Raw genomic sequence first — 19928 nt, 5'->3', positions numbered from 1 at the left:
TGCCGAGCCTAATTTACTCATAAAGAGATTAGCTAGCTATGGCAAGTTATCTTACAATTTATATTCCAGTTAACAACAAATCATAGGCCTCTCTTATAGATCATCATGCATATCAAGGATTTAGGCCTAGCATGGCCTGTTCTGGCCTTAGAAGTCATCTTTGAATCATTTAAGAGGACGTCCTGGTTTTCTTTTTCCTAATGGCTTGTACTTTAAGGCTTGTTTTAGTAATCTTTCTGTTTTCATGGACTGATGAGAAATAGTAATAAAAAATATCTATAAGAGGGTCATCCTGTCGACTGCGATGTGTGACTCTCTTATAGATATTTTTTATTACTATTTCTTATCAGTCCATCTATGACATATCTCCTAGATTACAAAAAGAATGTACATAAAAGGATGTAACACACTTACAGAGATTCTTTGTCACGACACCTTCCAAAAGTCCTGCATCAGTCTCTATGGTTTTTCTTTCATCTCAGGCCTTAGGTTTCCGCCTGGAGAGTCTTGTTTCAGGGGGAGTTTCGTCGGAATATCAGCAGGTCTTGGACTGCAATCTTCCAGGTACTCAAAAACTCAGGCAAGAAGTTTTAGCGTACAGGCTTGAAGATCACGCTGCGGCTTTTGGCTTCGGTTGACTTCCTGCAACACTAGAACATCCGACCGGCGCTTGGCATCGGCTGTTCTCCCAATTTTTTCCTCTGGCATGGGTTCACCATAAAGTCTGGTCCTCTGGGTCCGACTGCTTCTGGCTCTCTTCGGTAATAGCGCTTCGCCTCTGCTCTCTTGGCAACTGGACCTGGACTCTCCTCACGATGTTCGGTTTAGTCCCCTTTTATTTTCGCCTTCTGGGGACCTTGCACCAAGGGTTGTAAATCCCGAAGAAATCGACAGTTCTCCTTGATCTTTTTGTTAAGGCCGACCCCTTCTTTCTTCTCCTCCGTGTACTCTTTTTTTCTTATCTTGTCGGCCAGCGGAAAGTTCTTTGAAACTAGCGGATCTCTTTGATACTAACTTTGAAGGTGTTCATGCGCAGAGCTCGTAAACAACTTTCTCACACACTTAATCGTAAACAACTTTCTTGTGCTCTTATGCATAGCTATTATACAAAATTCCGATGGCAAAGCATTGCCTTTGTTTTTGACATTCTAGAAATTTTAGATAAAATGGTAAATACAATCAGTTCCCATAGGGTTATTTACATTAATATTTAACATAAAATACATAGAGACAAACAAGGTTATTTTTGTAACAGTTCTCACGAGACTTGACCTCTGTAAAAATCGATGTAAAGCGCTTTGGTATTTCTAAGCTACATCGAGTTTTACAGATGGACGGGTGTGGCGAAGCCCGGTGAACTAGAGTGCTTAACCCTAACCATGAAATTCAGAGGTGGCGGTGTGATGATATGGTCTGTTTTTCCTGATATGACCTCGGACCTCTGTTTGTAGTGCCACGAACACTGAACTCCGAGAAGTATTTGAATATTTGGACAATGCAATGCTTTGTGAAGTTTCTAGGAACTGACTATTGTCTTTTTTAGCAAAATAATGCAGTGTCATAAGGCTACTGATGCTGCTGCAACTACGTAATTTGTGGACATGAACGTCACCACACCTGACTGGCCTCCACAGAGCACTGATTCCAACCCTGTTGACGATTTGTGGATGAACTGCAGCGTTGAGTGAGATCAAAGGACGTCCTTCCCACAGCAGCAGTCCAGGACCTCATTACATGCCCACAGGAAAAATGGTCGAAAATCCCCATTGATCTCTATCGTATACGATTTTGGAAAGTATGCCCCGTTGGATTGCTGCAAAAACAAGCGGGTACTACTTGTTTATTAAGATTGCTTTTCGCAATCTTATTAAGGTGGGCATTATAGTGGGAGGAATTTTCTAAGCGGTCTGTACGTGTCTACTCCAAGTGATGAATTAATGTGAAGGTCGAAACGTCGCATAACATTCTGTCACATCCTAATATTTATGTTATATATTCTTACAAAGACTTTCCGTGAATTTTGTTTACCTTTATTTATACACTGCTTCGTTTTATTACCTAAAGAAGAAGAAAGTGAATCGAAAGAGGAAGCAAGTACGTCAGAATGTTCTCTGCACGCTGTGAAAGCTATTGCTGAATTACTTGTTAGGAACTTTAAATACACTTTTTTCTTTAGGTAATAAAACGAAGCAGTGTATAAATGTGGTAAACATTTATACACTGGTAATTTTCTGTTTATTTAATGGCAAACAGAAGTTATGGGAAGTCTTTGCAAGAATATACAAAATAAATATCAGGATGGTGGCATAATATTATAGAGGCTACTCAAAAAGCTTAAAAATAGAGGAAAAATACTGTAACAGGAATCAGAGATAATAAAAGTGACATTGAACAGAAAACAGAAGACAAAGATATTCAAAGTGCTGGTATAATTCTTAGAAAGCCTGCTAAAGGAAACAAAGTGACTACGATGGTAGAAGATTTTCAAGAGGAATGCAAAGAGGAGTACATATCAATACTTTGGGGGGTAGAAAAGCCATTAAAAACCAAAAATATTAAAAGACAACTAGAGTAGATGACATTCCACTAGAATTGCTCAATATGGAGGTATACGAATCTTGCTGGTCGTTTTGAACAGGCACAAAATGAAATGTCTACTCTTACTTCTCTCTTTGGATACTTTTCCTGTTTATATCTTTCTTTAAACAGGAAATATTTATGACCGTCACTCGACAAGTCCTTTTCTGCTAGGTGTGTGTGTGTGTGTGTTTCTAATTTATTTGTTGCTTTTCGCAATGTGATTTTTATGAAACAGCAATTGTAACTGCATTTTTTTAAAAATAAGTAATTATATACTATTTAGCTTAGTGTGTTTGTTTATTTGGGCACTGAAGCATTTTTATTTAAAATTTCAATAAAAAAACTATAATAATATAAATTATAAATTTTATAACTTAATTAGTGTTCATTATTTTAATTAAATTAAAATAATTTATTCCAAGTAAAGCGCAGTATTTTTTTTTCTTTGAAGTAGTATTAGAAATAAAGATACCTACAACTTTCGAGTCATCTCATCCACACTAGCCATACAATTTATGTAACAAAAACTCTATCGCAAAAGTTAAGAGATACAAATTAATAATAAGTCAAGCTGTTTTATTCATTAAAATAAACATATATGTTTTAATAGCATAAAAACCAATCAGTTTCCCCTTTTGTACGCTAGATGTCACTAAACGAAGTCATAATTATTCTCTCGTCTGGAAAGCTTTAATTTAGAACAAACAGATGTGCCATCTAATTGTTTATGACTGTAGAATGTAAATAGGACGATGAAACTAACGTAACAACATGTGTTTTGAATGAATAACCAAAGCTGTATTTTGGCTGTGGCAAACAGAACAGCTGGAGGAAGACCAAAAACAGTACAAAATCTATAAGCATTTCTTATACAAAACAATTACAAAACTTACGTCGGCACTGTATTATACAAGCGAATTTTAATCAATAACTGGTTAGTACACTAATGTAAAACTAAGTAACACTTTCACCTTTACAGCTAATTTGTTAAGAATGCCAAAATCATTTAAATAAGCAACATTTTCGTCTGCCGGAATTCTATAATTTAATTTGAAATCCATTAATATAATTTAATTTCATTCTTTTAATATATTTAGAAATCGTAGGCTTGTAACTACTATACAGTTATATTCATAAATATGCATTTTATTGTACTCATAAACCACTTAATAATTTCAATAGTGGAAGTGAGATAAAGCTTGGGATGGTTTATTGATCGAACAAAATGCGGTTATTATTATTTTTATTATTTTAATCTAGAGCAACATAGATTCTCTCTCTCTCTCTCTCTCTCTCTCACACACACACACACACACACACACACACACAAGTATTCAGTTTGCCTTTTTTCCGTGTTTGTCGTAAACTAGAACGTTCTCCATAAAACTACGGCTTCAGGCCTATAAGGCTAGATGACACCATCCTAAACACACCTACAATACCTGACGGCATCCAATGGGTTACTTAGTGATGGCGAATAAAGTTTTAGCCCTCATGAATTATATTATAAACGAGAAAATGTTGTGAAGCAGTGGGTCCACTTAAAATGATTTCTGGTATTTTTTATACTTTAATGAATTTTATAAATGATTTTTCATCTTTTTATAAAAAGATTAAAAATCTTTTTATAAAAAGATTTTTATAAAAAGCTAAATTAAATTAAATTACCGTTAACATTATTAACTAATATTAACGCTATTATTGTGAAAATGATAATACTAACTTATCAATGTTATAAACATTAACTGAATAAATGTCTGAATAATTTTTCTACTTTAAATGCATTTAAAGCCTCTGCACTAACTGTTATTCTTTTGATGTTTCAGGTATTGGCTTTGGTTTCATATACTTGCCAGCAATTGTAAGTGTCGGATACTATTTTTCCAGTAAGAGGGCCTTTGCAACTGGAGTATCAGTCTGTGGATCAGGAGTTGGAGCTTTCGTTTTCGCCCCTGTGTGTGAGAAGCTCCTTGATTTGTATGACTGGAGAGGTGCCTTAGTTATCTTGGCAGGAATATGTCTCAACTGTATAGTGTTTGGATCGCTGATGCGACCACTGGAAATGACTTGCCACTGTGGGAGTGACGATACAGCGGCGGCTGTAGATCTAAATAAACATTTTGAAAGTTCTGTCGATCATAAAAAGGGTATGGCGAACACAGAACCAGGAGTCAATTCGTGTTTGTGGTTAGATCAGTTTTATAAATCGGACGCTGTCATTTTAACAATGGATGGGGTGGACAGGCAGAATGACGAGAAACCAAAGATCGACGAAGAAGATGAGGAGGAAGGAGAGGAAGTTAAGACTTCCTTGTCGAATAACGAGCTATCAACCAAACCTAAGGAAAAAGCTCATACTGAACTTGGTCATTCCAATTTGGTGAGACGTAAAGTCTCTTGTGCGTTTTGCAAATCGACGAAGTGCAGCATGCATAATAATATTCATCACACTGGGTTCTTTCATCACACAGCGCCCTCTAGTCGGGATAATTTAACTCTGGCCCAACAACTGAACAAGTTACGCCGACATTCCATCTATGAGTACAGAAGAAGATCGGCTGGAAAAAGGGATTTTCGGCCTCTTTACAGAAAGGACATATTTTATAGCGGAAGCGTTGACCATCTATCGGAATCAAGACAATCACAAAAGGAAATGTTGTCATCTTTTCAAGCATTACGAAAAGAGTTTGCTAAAACAAAACAAGCCGAAAGACATCGCTGTCCGTCGTGGTTGAGATTACCTGAAAGTATGACCGACACACTAAAAGAGATGCTTGATTTTTCTCTCTTGAAAAACAAAGTATTTCTCCTTATATGTATTTCCAACGTGATTGGCATGATCGGTTTCTATGTTCCTTATGTCTATATTACAGAAAGCAGCATCATGAAGGGTATTTCTAGAGAAGAGTCCGCCTTTCTTCTATCAGCCATTGGAATTTCGAACACGGCGGGAAGAGTTATATTCGGCTGGATATCAGACAAGCAGTGCGTCAGTTCTCTTCATATGAATAATATCTGCGTCACCCTTTGTGGAGTTTGTGTCGTGGCGATCCCGCTCTGCCATTCCTATGTCACACTCACCGTATGCTGTACACTCTTTGGCCTCTTTGTCTGTAAGTTACATTAATTTCCTTTTCTTTCATATTTTCTTCGCAAATTAAGCAAGAATAAAACAAAATCTGTATTTATTAGGTTATAGTGTGTTTAACATGTTAAAATGCGTGCTTTTAACAGAATTTTTTTTTTCCTATTTATTAAAAAAAAAAATGATAGTTCTTATATTTATAACGTTACTGCAAATACAGTCAGTGAACTTTCTTTTAAACCTTCGATCCTTAGAAGTGTTCAAAGTTTTTATGAACAATTTTCTTTAATTAGTACCTGTCTCCTCTATCTAGTAAGATAATTATCTTTTTTTTTTTTTTTTTTTACTAAGATGGACATCATGTTTTGCTTCCATACAAACAATAGAATTTGCGATTCCAAATTTCCATGGCAACAATAAATTCTACTTGTATACATACCGAGTCAGTGCTTTTCTACTGTCAACAGCAATGTTACGTTCTCAAGAACGAAATAGGCGACATGCCGAATTTCTGAATTTTAACAATTAAAATTTTACAGAAAATAGAAGTATAATAGGACTTAAACAATAAAAAGAAGCTTCACATACTGCCACTTTCTTTGAACTTCGACAAGCAACTATCAAAAAGAGGTATGCAAACGTGTTTTACAGCCAAGCAACTAAGTCACCCACACATTCGTTCTCGGAATAGCTTCAGCTCCCAATGTGATTATTATCTATCGCCGTCTGAGTATTTAGTGGTTGATCTAATTTGTAAGAAACTTTTGCTGCCACACACTATACGAGTTAACCAAGCACCAAAAGCGAAGAAAAAAATTCCCATTAAGTTTTACAATTCAAAATCAGCGCCAGTGCTCTGACTACGCTTTTTACACAGTGGACAGTTTAAATAACAGCTTTCATAAATATTATGCAGACAATAAAGTGATAAGAATTATCATCTGAATAATGTTTATGAAAGCTTTTATTTGGAAACAAGCCTGGCAAGGTTCGAAAACGAAAACGTTGCTGGTAGAGCGGATAACGTATCTGCTGTCCAACCAACAGAACACGGGTTCGAATCCTCCTCACACCTAAAGACATTCACATGGTTGTGAATGTCTTTAGGTCTGAGATAAATTTCACGATTATTGGAAGTCTGACGTAGTTGAAAATGTTCTGCATTTGATCTCTAGAACAGGTTATCGGATTATGTAAAAAAATACAGAATAATTTCTAAACATCCAGAATCTGGAAAAGAAACAAAACAGAAATGGTGCATGTTCACAAATACTAGATGTACAGTATTAAGAAATATCGTAATTGGTTGCGTATTGCGATGTCAACTAAGCACTCGTATTAGAAGTGCAGAACATCCCTGCAGGTTTTTAAAGAGGTAAGCTTACGCCACTGGTCGCTATGTAAAGTTTTACCGTATGTTGCTTCTTGGCAATTTTTACAATACGTGGAAGTACGGAAAAACCTATTACTCAAATTCAAACTGGTTAGGCATGTAATTTACTACAAATAGTGTCTGAAGATCTAAAAAGCCTGTGATAGGTTCCCTGTTGATATAAACAGGGAGGAGAAAAACCTCAATCGAAACTAGTCCGTGCTGAACGACCATCAGCATCAAGAAATTGTAAAATAATTGGGAAAGAAGGGGTTAAATTCTGCATTTCGAATTTCCAGAGATTCGTACAACTTTTTTTTTTTTTTTTTTTTTTTTTTTTTGAGTGGTTATAGTGTCAGCTCGCAGTCCGCGCGGTTAGCCTAGTGGTTTTACGCTGCGCAACCATATGCCTCGGGAAGGTTTGATTCCCTTCGAAGACGTGAGGAACTTGAGGATCTTCCTCAGGCATAGCCAAGTTAGTCGGTCTTGGGCGCGGGCAGTAAGGTTTTTTTCCGCCAGTTTATCCGGCGTTTTTCATTCCGCAAGCAGGCAAACCGGCCCCGTGAACATACGCTTCTACAGCCAAAAAAATACCCCCCCCCCCCCACCCAGCGGCAGAGTAAGCGACAGGTCGGTTGGGAGTGGTACTAACAAGTAGTCGCATCTAAGTAACACGACCCTACAGAAGAAGTGGTTTTGTTGGAATCCAACGCGGTCAAGAATGTTGTGTGAAATGTCTTTAGGCTGTAGATTGTATGATATCCCCCCCCCCTCACCACCGCCATGCTTTTTGCAGGCATAATTAACAAATACTTATTATTTATTATTAAATTTAATATTTAAACCAATATTTAATACTATTCCGATTTTGATGAAAATCTGATCTTTCTCTCTCTCTCTTTCTTCTTGGACTTGTGTCCCCTTTTCCTTCAACACACCCCTTTTCATCTGTTAACGCTATATAAATCTCAAAGTTATTTGACTTTAGAATACTGTTTTTTCACATTTTGAGTGGTGCATCAAGAAACATCTCCCTAAAAAGTCTTCATAATAAGAGGAAAATTCAGTTTAAAAAGATAACGCTCGCTGTTCTTACCCCCTCACTTCAGTCACTTTCTCATAAATGTTTTGCTTCTGCTGTGTCTTTCTTTGTTGTAGGCATTTTCATGGACAACGCCGAATATGAAAACACGAGCTGCTGTTAGTCAATATCCATCTGCCTTCGTTTCTTCAAGGCGTACTTCTAGCTATTTAAGAAACACATCTATACAGGGGCGAATGCTGGTCTTGAAATTCCCGCTTGTTATCATTCAGGGAGTGAGAGGTGTGATTAGTGGAATAATGAATTACTGACCATTTAAAACTATATATTTAGAAATTTATGTACATTTAATAATACAAATACAACATTTATTTTACAAATGATATTTTATCTTTTTCAATCTAGCTACTTGAATACAAATTCTACCCTACAGTTCTTCTTTATGAACTGGTCAATAATATCGTCATAAAAAGTTGGTTCTAACTTAATTTTCCCAAGCAACACGCACACTTGAAAAGGCTGGCTGAAACTCACTGGCTAGAACTACGTTGACTGCGTACGGCCTGTGTTTAAGCAACAGAGTGAGACGACGTGAAATGGCTATGCGCGCGCATGAAATCACAGCGCTGCTGCGAGGACCTGGAAGCTCCTACAACCGAGCAAGCCAAGGTAGCTTTGACTAGACGAGCAAGCATCGGCCTTCGATACACAACGCAAAGCTCAATTATTGTCGTGCAAGCTTAAGACGTCTTCTGTCTACAAAAATAAAAGCCTAAATGGAATGCTTATAAATGCATGCATTTATTAACAAATAAATATTACTTCTTTCTCAATTAATGAGCTTGCATAGCAAGCATGGAGAATTCGTCCCTGCATCCATATATATATATATATATTGGTAACCACGTGTCCACACACACACACACACTGCACTAAAGTGATATATTTTCTGCAACCTTTGGTGCGCGCGTTTCTGCTCCCATCTCCGCAACACGCATTTCAACATTATATCGTAAATAAATTATGACAAAATGTCTCAGGATTGTTTTTGACTATATACAGTATATACTACACACACACACACATACACACACATTCATCGCTTACTTTGAAATATTACCTTCCAGCTGACGTGACTTGAAACTTGCATGTTTGGTTTATAGGCAAGGTTTCGGATTATAAAAAATAAAAATAAAAACTTAGCTCACTACAGTACTAACGTATTATAGACTTACAATTTACCGTTGGCGAGTGTCACATAATAAATAGGAATCTATGAAAAAATAATTTGCAATCAAAGTAATGGAGTAATATCGTAGAAGTAATAACGAGTTGCATCGCTAGAAAGATTATTGACGTGTTTATTCAACGCTGTGAAAAACAATATAACTATCGTTAGTTTTCTTCAAGTATTCAAATGAGATACGAAATCAATGCTACATAAATGTGCTTACGCAACTAGCACGCACACTGCGGAAAGTCAAACGTAAAAGATCAAAGTGCTATGTGTGAAAAGAGTCAGGCAATTGTGCAATAAACTGCAGGTAGCATTAAAGATTTTTTTTTTTTTAAAGTATGTAAATATTTCCTGCTGCGCATGTCTTTCTTTTGAAAAGTAGCGTTTTGATAAAGCGAAGATCGCTAGCTAGTCAATCGATGATGCATTTAAATGAAGCACTGGGCCGTTTTGAAAAGAAAATATTGCAACCCGAAGCAAACGCTTACAGGTCAACAAGGATTTTATGACGGGGATCAAAACAAGTGAATTGCACCAAAGAAATTTAAAACTGGAACTTTTTTCAGCATCTCAATGTTTTTATTATTTTTTATTTAAAAAAAACAACATAAATTTCAACTAAAAATTGTAAAATTAATATAAAACATCAAAATGCAAGTAATTACATATTGTATAATATTTACGATAAGTAAAAATAAAATATTAAAATATAAACACATGTAAACATGCTTTATAAGTCCTTCGCTTCCTATCGTAATGACCTCCGAGTCTCTCTCTTTGAAGAAACTAACAGTAGTCTCCGATCGTGCCAGGATTCCAGTTCATCTTGGTATTGCTATTCCTTTACCATGATCTCCTGGTGGAACCGTTCACCTTACTCGTCACAGTTTACGAGAAAGAAATGCAAGTGAAAATGAAGCAACTAAATCTCCAGTTACATTGTGACACTTTGTTAAAAGTGATTGACTGTTTTTTAAGCTATTTGTTACTTATCTATGATTTCCAGTTTAAGTCAGATTCTTTTCGAATTCTCCGTATTTTAGTACTACCCTAATGTGACTCTATCTATAACAATTATACCATGCGATTGGAAAAACCTAGATTCGAATCCCGTAAAAATCAGAGGAACAAACTCAATTATCATATATAACGCGTTGGACTCATAGCTCAGTTATGCTGGAATTCCAACCAACCAACCAACCAACCAACCAACCAACCAACCAACCAACCAACCAACCAACCAACCAACCAACCAACCGTAATGTAGGACCAACAAATTTATCTTCCTTAATGGTGACTTTGAAAATTTTGGAAATCTAAGTACTGGAATGAGGATCGATTTTTGATGCTCCGACAAAGCTTTTCGATGAAACCCAATTTAATGTCCTTTTTACGTTGTTTTGTTTTTATGTTCTAAAAACACAGCATGCCTTGGCCCTATTTAAATTACACAGATTGTTCCTGGAAGGCAGCCGAAGTTCTACCGAATCAGTTTAACTGTCGTACCCAAAATCTGGCGCACCACCTTATCTCCCGTCCGCAATAATCACAACATAACACCGCAAAGAGTTCCACTGTCGTTCTCCATGCACGTGATCTTTGTTCGTGAGGTCACTGTATTCTCAGTCTTCACTGACTGTTTATGTTTAAAGTGCTTCTCATACTGTTAGCTTGTAAATAATTAATTTAGTTAGTACATTATTTATTTTCATTCCAGTTTCACGTAGTTTTTGTTCCAAAAACGTCGACGTGAATCATTCATCAGCGATGATGGTGTTGGAAGACCAAAAGAGTGAGGCATTGGACTTAAGGTTCTGCACAAATAATATCAAATGTTTGTGTTTCACAGAAAATCCACAGAACTTAGTTAAATAGTAACAACAATGTGTTACACGATATCTTAGTTACCTCCAAATCAGTGGTGCTATCCCCTTTTCTTTAACCGTCAAGTTAGCTTTGCCAAAAGTGCAGCATTAATGACGGTAATAATTTTTTTTTTATTGCATTACATACATTTGTTACATTTATTATATACATTACACACATTTTTTTTGCTGTGTTGGGAATTAATTTTTTTTTTTTTTTTACATTTAAAAGAATTTTTTTTTATTACATTGCATACATTTGTTACAGTTATTATATACATTACATACATTTGATTACATATGATACATTACTTACATTTGTTTACATGTGTTACTTACATTACGTACATTGGTTTACATATAATACATACGTTACATACGTTACATACATTGGTTTTCATGTGATACGTACATTACATGCATTTGGTTACATATGATACATCTTGGATGAGAACTAATTTCTTTGCTTTCATCCTCGAAGCTTATAGGTAAGCTTATCTGAGGATGACACCAGTTGGTTATTATGAATTTTTTTTTTGCTGTGTTGGGTAGCTGCGAAATCTGTGATTGAGAAATTCGCGCGCGCGCACTCACACATACACACACGCACGCACAATAACTTGGAATGCATTGATGCATCGCTGAACTGGAAGCCTGAACGAATATATTGTGTTTCATTAAGTTTGTATGGTATTTTGGGTGCGTGCTTCTTGTTCATAGTATGTCCTTAGAGCTCTTTTCAGGCTATTGTAATTTGTAAGGTTTCTGTATTCAAAAGGTAATTTGTTTATCATGTCTGGGATGTAGAAGTTTCGCGTGGCCTTTCCGTAGTGATTATTGTATTTATATGTGATATAATTAGTAGTCTGAGGTCTTGTTATACGGTAAGTATTTCTGATTGTCCTGTAGTTGGCATCGAAATAATGTTTTAGCAAAGCTGCATAGTGACATAAATGTTTTGCTGTCAGTATTTTGTGTTCTGCCATTGCAATGTTTATAAGGTCGTGATTTTCTCTTTGTTCCCAAAAGATCAGTTTTGTCATTTTGTACTGTAGCGACATTAATCTATTTAATTTGTAGGTTGTAGCGACATTAATCTATTTAATTTAATACGTTGTTATAGCGTATCTTAGTATATTTTGGCATAGTGCGTTTTATATTAGTGTTTTTAGGCGTATGGGAACTATGTCTTTTAACCTGTAGAGTTTGCCACTTATTGTTCGGAGTTTGTTGTGTAGATGGTTTATGTGGCTATTCCAGTTCATATCTGCATCGAAGTAAATTCCGAAGTATCGTATTGTTTCAACCTGAGTGATTGTAGTGGTTTTGCTGTTCTGTGTGTTTTGTATGTTGGAAAGTGGATGTTGGATATATATTTGTTATCAACTGGTCGAGTCAGTGGATAATAATAATAATAATAATAATAATAATAATAATAATAATAATAATAAAAATAATAATAATAATAATAATAATTATTATTATTATTATTATTATTAAAATTCGGCCCAGCAAATAGACTCTTTACTGAACACAGTTCGTATTTTCAGTCAGGACCAGGGGCGGCTCGTGCATAGGCACTGCGGAACTGCAGCACCCCTAATTTTTCTCGATATATAAATATATTTATTAATTTATTTATATTTGCTTGTAATATTTAAGTTTATCATCAACAATCCTATACAATTCTCTTATTTTGTATAAAAATAATAAAAATCCATCTTGTAGCACTGTGTTTACCACAGTGCCATATTGTTACGCGCACAAGCATATGCACGTCATAGTGAAATGCGAGCTATTAGCGTAATGCGGCACTGTCCGTCGCGCAGTTCCACTGTTGTTTATATGCAGTTTGCGCCAGTAGAAGAGTTTTACTGCGTCTTTTTAAATATTTGGACATTACAATTAAATCCTTTAATTGTAATGTCCAAAAATTGTAAATCCATTCCTTTAATTACAATTAAAGGAATGGATTTTATTTTAAAGTAATTTTGAATTATACTAAACTGTATAATTTTATCGATAATAAATAATATTTTTTCATGTTTAATTTTTTTTAAAATTTTTACCATAATTTTGATATTTTATCCGAAATATTTCGAAACTGTATTTCGAAAGTTGCGGCACCCCCACGATTTCAAGACACGAGCCGCCAGTGGTCAGGACATCAAAATGGAATTTGGTTTAGATAAATGCGCAATTTTATCTATTAAACGAGGAAAAATTAATGACGCTAACAATTTTAATTTTTATCCGGAGAAATATGTAAAAGCAATTTCAGCTAACGAACGGTATAAATACCTAGGAATGTTAGAAACCAGTTTAACTTTCGAATGATTTCTCCACTCGAAAGTTAAACAGCAGGTAACAGCGGAATGCATCATAATAATCAATAATATTCTGAGAACAAAACTAAATGGAATTAAACACAATTAGAGCGATGAATTCTTGAGCTATGCCAGTGATCCGATACACAGCTGGCTTAATACATTGGACAAAAGAAAACCTGGACAAATTGGACCGCAAAACTAGAAAACAAATGACCATGCATCATGCATTACATCCACGAAGTGATGTTGACGGTCGTACCTACCAAGGAGAATAGGTGGACGGGATCTGTTGCAAGTGAGACAGACTGTGGAAGAAGAAAAATTGGTTTAAAATATTACATCAGCAAATGATTCAAGCCATTTCGCAAGAAGACCTTCTAAAAGCAGTAGGAAATAAATCCGATAAAAAGGAACAGCAAAATAACTGATGTGTGCGTTGGAAAAATAAACCATTGCATGGTCAATTTCTTCAAGACAGTGAGGAAAAAATGGACGTAACTAAGACGTGGCAATGGTTACAATACGGATACATTAAAAAAGAAACAGATGGATTTATTCTAGCCGCTCAAGAACAGACGTTACAAACTAATGCAATCAAAGCAAAAATTGAGAACATCAATAATAACATCTTTCTGATCACAGATTATGCGATCAGAAAGATGAGGCTGTAGAACATCTTATCAGTGCCTGCAGCAAGATAGCTCAAACTGACTATAAATACCGCCATGATCAAGTGGCCAAAATAATTCATTGGCATGTATGCATAAAATATGGCTTTCCTACTTTGGAAAACGAAACAGCAATCAGCATTTGGAACACAATAGACCTGACATCACAATTATCGAACATCGACAGGTTTGAATTATCGATATCGCAGTACTCACAGATAACAACAAAGAATTGGTTGAGGCGGGAGAATCACTAAATATCGAGATCTGGCAATCGAAGTTGGCTGACTGTGGCTTAAATACACCAAAGTCATCCATGCTGATGTAATTTCAAAGAAGCTGTCCAGTTATTACAAGAATTAAACATCAACAAATTGATCACATATAATATTCAACAACAACAAACAAACAAAACAAAAACATTACTTGGAACAGGGACATATTTTACACGACTCTACCTGAGGGACTATTCTTAGATTATTCGGTACAATCTGATTGCACTGCTGTATCACCAGTACAAAGTTGTTCTTTGAATGATATCTTGTTTTGACTCTATCAAACTGTGTGAATAAAGTCATAATAATAATAATAATAATAATAATAATAGTAATTTCAATCTTGCTCGACGGAGTTTAATGAAATTTGCTAATGACTATCCTTGTTAATTTGTCTAGTCACTCAATCTTAGATTCAGTTAGAAAGTTTCTAATAACAACAAAATTAAATGAAATAAAATTATATAGGTGCAGTACTAAGAATGCTCTTACTGTCGATTTCGTAATCATATGGACCTACTTGGTTAGTTCTCGGGTGGGGGGGGGATTAGTTTATTGTTGATAATACAGTTCTAATTTCAACCTCGAATTGCGCATTGAAGCGTCGTTAAGAAATCGTTTATCTAGCGAAGCAGAGACATGACATACACCAAGTTTGAGGTCACAGCATTCGTGAACGAAAACCTACTGAATTTTTAAGGCATCATCCGTCAGGAAGTAGCTACAAATGCGAAGGAGTTTCACTTTCGTTTGATACCTCCGTCTTAAATGTATATTTATGGAAATCGGATTATTTTCTTGCTACTGGAAAAAAGAAAACTTTTTTTTTTTGTAGTAAATTTCTTAAAGGTTGTAAACACTTGCAATGTGTTTGATAAGGATATAATGTAATGGGATGATGAAATAAAAAATGACGACACAGAAGTTTTAACTGATGTTTTAAAGAACTTGGATGCAAAGATTATCAGTAAATTGAATAAATGTGATTCTTCTCTTATCTCAGAGACGGATAGTGAAGTTCGTCATCGATTTGAACTACTTCTCTACTAGAAGTAGAGAAGCAGTTCAAAATTATACAGAATTATGCAGAAGCTAGTAGCACATAAGAAACAAACCTGACGTGGTATTAAAAATTATAACGCTATGATGTTAGTGAACTCAGTCATCTTAAGATATAAAGGAAAAGAATCTTTCCATCTGGATCGAGCAGCAGTAATAGTAGTAATTCTTTTCCCATCGTACAATATTCTGCGGTTTCTTAAGTTTTCTTTGATGAGAAAAACCTTCCGACTGATTTTAGAAGAGTAAAGACCTATTTTTGTTATATTTTTCAGTATATGAAACTGTTGCTTCCTTTAATTTTGTCTAAATCTAAGTTTTCTAACTCTTTTCATTCCATATACACAAAAGGACAAAGCGACATTCTTGTAGTCCCACTTTTGGAATAGTAAATAGTTCCTCTACTCAAGGACTTAGAATTAAATCTGAATGTGTTTTATAATATTTTCGGTAGTTAACTACATCATAACCTATGCATCAATTAGAATAGTATTAACTGCATTGTCATATTTTAATGCCTGCATACTTATTTATATCGTTTGTCTCAATACTTTTATTTCTCTATTTTCCGAATTTGTGTCATTTACTTTTATTGCTTGCAGCTGCATATATTTGCCTAACATCTGTTATTTTGGTGGATTTGCTGGGGCTCGAGAAACTAACTAACGCATTTGGTTTGCTGTGTTTATTCCGTGGAGCATCAAGCATGGTTGGACCACCCTTGGCTGGTAAGTTGAAGTGTCCCCTATCTGAAATAGAATATATTTAAATCCAACGAAGGACTCGACAGAATATTTATTACTATATTGAATTCAATTCTGTAATTGCTTTATCTCAAAACAAATTATAAATTGAGATAATTCATAAAAATGTCGTTTTTAGGAATTTTACGAAAAAGCAATATTTATATCTAATTCAGCAATATTGTAGCTAAGGTATCATTCTATCAAGTAGGAAGCCTTTTTGAGGCTTCCTACTTGATAGAATGATACCTTAGCTTTTATACTTTTTACAAAGTATAAAAAAAATACAAACAGTGCTGGCTAAAATTTTTAAATAAACAACTTATATACTTTTATGTTTATTAGGTATGTTTCATAAAGTAAAGTTCTCAATGGACGGATCTTATGCAATTTTTCAAATTTGGAATCCTTATAAAAATTTGCACAGCCATTTCCAATTTCTTCTTCAATCTGAGAATTTTCAGCGCACAAAGGGACAAAACATATCAAAATTATACATTACAAATAAGTTCACTCTTTTTTGATTATTATTATTATTATTTTTTTGTTTATTAACAAAAATTGACAAAAAAAAGTTCGAGCTGGTATTAATAATTCTGTACAATGCAGATGGAAATGAATAGATTTTGATATTTAAAAACTCTATTTGGTTTCATTTTCGATTCCAATTGTAGCGAGGTTATAGTGATTAATTATCTGATTTTTATATAAATTGGATAAGTTCTTTGAATTATGCTTGAAAATGCGACCTTTTGCTGCAAGACAAGGGATGTTGTCTTGCTGGAAGAATCTGGATTCATTGGGCCACACTGAGTTCAGTGAGGGTGAGAGAATCCAGTGATGTCCATAAGAACAAGCCTCGTACAAAAATACCTCCATCACCGGCCTGTTTCCGGCTAACCAGCCCACATGGTTAGCTGAAACAGTCTGGGTGATCATAATTTTTTGGCTCGTGAGTGTAAATGATGTCACTATACAATGATACGATTATGAAGCACGTTTTTTTTTTTTTTATGATTATCTAAGATCCTTTTGTTACTTTAAATTAAATAATTTTGTCTAGTCTAACCGAGATTAAGTTCTAAATATGCGTAGGTGTTCCCATAGTTTTAATCAGGAATATACGTAATAATAATAATAATAATAATAATAATAATAATAATAATAATAATAATAAACTGACTTTTTTTTGTCCCGATGTTCCCCTCTCCCCCAACCCATTCTTAAAGCTTCAGAAATTCTTCACCCTTATCGGAGCTATTATAATAAATTTTAAAATGAATTTATTTTAAAAATAAATTATTGTTATTTTTAAAATAACAATAAATTAAAAGAGAAACAGAGCACTAAATGGAATAAAATAAAATAATTAAAAATAGCAAATAAAATAATTTTACAATAATATTTTTTTTTATTATAACAGTTTTATCATAATAGTTCTGAAATGTTTCAAATTGAAAATGACCATCTTCCTTATTCAATTATAAAATAAAGAATTCAATCCAAATGGTATTTGATTTATATTGTTGTAAATAATACAACATCGTGTTGAAAAAATAAATAAATAAAATTCGCATAAATCGTAAAAAATAAAAATAAAATAATAATGAAGCGATACGTCAAAAGTATTTATTTCCAAAAGCAAAGAGCGTACAGCGCATGAAAAATTCCTGACTTACTCCTAAATCTTATCAACAATTTACTCTGCTACAACATACACTAAAAATCTATTGTCAAGTGCCCCAACTAGAAACGTTTACTTTTAGCGAAAGGAAAGATAATAAAAGTGAAGGTGAGAAAAATTTTGCAATCGTTTATCTTCTGTTTACTTTGTTGTTGTTGTGTGTGCGTAGTTCAGCATGTTCTTTATCTTATCACCTTTCACGTCAAAATCAGTTGCAAGCCTAATTTTTCAATGAAGTCCTTGATTGAATCGACAAATAGAATAATAATTAATATACCAATGCTTCATAAGAACGAAATGGGACGAGAAAAATAATTAAAATATAAAAGTGCGATTTTTTTTAAAAATCTATTTCTGACCTTTCGTATACACAAATATATTTATCAATTTGTTGTTAGGTTATATGCGGTATCCGGTTTTGTTTTGTTTTTTTTGAAAGGCAGCATTAGTTTAAAATATTCCTTTATATATATTTTAACAATGAATAAATGCCTGTTAAGGTTAATTTGTCTTCGTTCGTCTGTACGAACACGCCATCATTCGCTTCGGTTGGACGAATTTTAATTAATTTTGGTATTTGGAATCTTTCCTAATATGTATCAAGTCATTTCAAATTTAGTTTAACTCGGACTGCCTTCATAATCTCAATTACGCAAATGCTGTGGTATTAAACCCAACGTTAGGCTTTTAGCATTGCCGTTGTTGTGATAATGATGAGATCACTGGACAAGAATGCTATTGCTTTAATCTAATACAGTAACATGAACAGATGATCAGTTACATATACACCTAGGTGAAAACAATGAACTCTTCGGTCAATCCTACAAATTAAACATTATTAGTATTATTATATTTTAATTTCTGAAGGATGTTCTACACATTAAACGTTGTGCATTGAAAGGAAATAGGCATGTAAGCAAGTAACGCCTTGAGCACTGCACACACACACACACACACACACACACACACACACACACACACACACACACACACACACACACACACACACACACACACACACACACACACACACACACACACACACACACACACTCGATTTTTGGTATGAACTTACCTTTATAGGCTTACTGTTATACAATCTGTGTGGTGATTTTATGTCAATAAACCATCTTATACCAGGAGCGCCTACTCAGAAATGGCACAGGAAAGAGGGCGGCTCCAAGACAGAGGTGGCAAACTACAGACCAATTAAAATATCAGAAAAACATCTATATATTAAAATATATAGATGCGATGTTATATAGTGGGCAGCACGACTTTGTAAAAAAGCAGGCCTTGTCTTAGTAATTTATTCACATTTTATAATAACGTGACAGCAGAACTGGACAAAGGAAATGGCTACAACATGATATTGCTGGACTTTGCAAAGGCATTTGACACGATGCTGAATGGAAAGCTATTACAAAAGTTGGAGCAAATGGGGATGGATAGGAAACTAGTAGGGGGTGACTGACAGATACCAGAGAGTAGTATATGGTGGAGTGAAATCTAGGAGAATGATGGTGATTAGTGGACTACCTCAGGGATGTGTACTAGCGCCACTATTAATTTGTATATCAACAATATAGGAAAAGATTTCTTCTTCATCTTCTTCGTCTATGATCGCCTTATGCTTTTAAGCGTCGAGATTTTTCCAAAGAGATTTCCATGCCATCCTGTCCAAGGTTTGTTGTTTTGCTTCTTTCCAGTTAATGTGTCTGAATCTTCTCTACCCAGGAGGTGGTAGAGAAGATTCAGAGACAAGTGACCAAGATTGTGACAAGTCTGTGGAATGCTCCCTATGAGGACAGGTTGAAAGTTTATAGGTTATAAAGTTTAGGTGATAGGCAGAAAACAGGGGGCATGATCGAATCTTTTAAGATATTAAAGGGCTTTTATAAAATTGATACATAATTTTTTTTTTCAATATACGACAAGTAGTCAGCGAACTAGGGCCCATCCGTGGAAGTTGTGGAAAAGTGTGGTTA

General features: G+C 34.7%; 1 protein-coding gene across 1 annotated transcript in view; it reads left to right on the top strand.

Moving 5' to 3' along the window:
* Positions 1-19928, top strand: part of LOC150108237 (monocarboxylate transporter 12-B-like) — a 97217-nt gene that overhangs the window by 61848 nt on the left and 15441 nt on the right. The window contains exons 4-5 of the mRNA XM_090415690.1: positions 4407-5693; positions 16116-16241. Coding sequence (XP_090271816.1) covers positions 4407-5693; positions 16116-16241 — 1413 coding nt within the window. The remainder of the gene's footprint in view (positions 1-4406; positions 5694-16115; positions 16242-19928) is intronic.

Source organism: Typopeltis vanoorti, chromosome 3 (assembly GCF_054136105.1).
Source record: "Typopeltis vanoorti isolate ZY-2024b chromosome 3, IOZ_Tvanoo_1.0, whole genome shotgun sequence".
NCBI lineage: Eukaryota > Metazoa > Arthropoda > Arachnida > Uropygi > Thelyphonidae > Typopeltis > Typopeltis vanoorti.
Note: the sequence above shows the minus strand (reverse complement) of the source record. Positions and strands in the feature narration are given on the sequence as shown.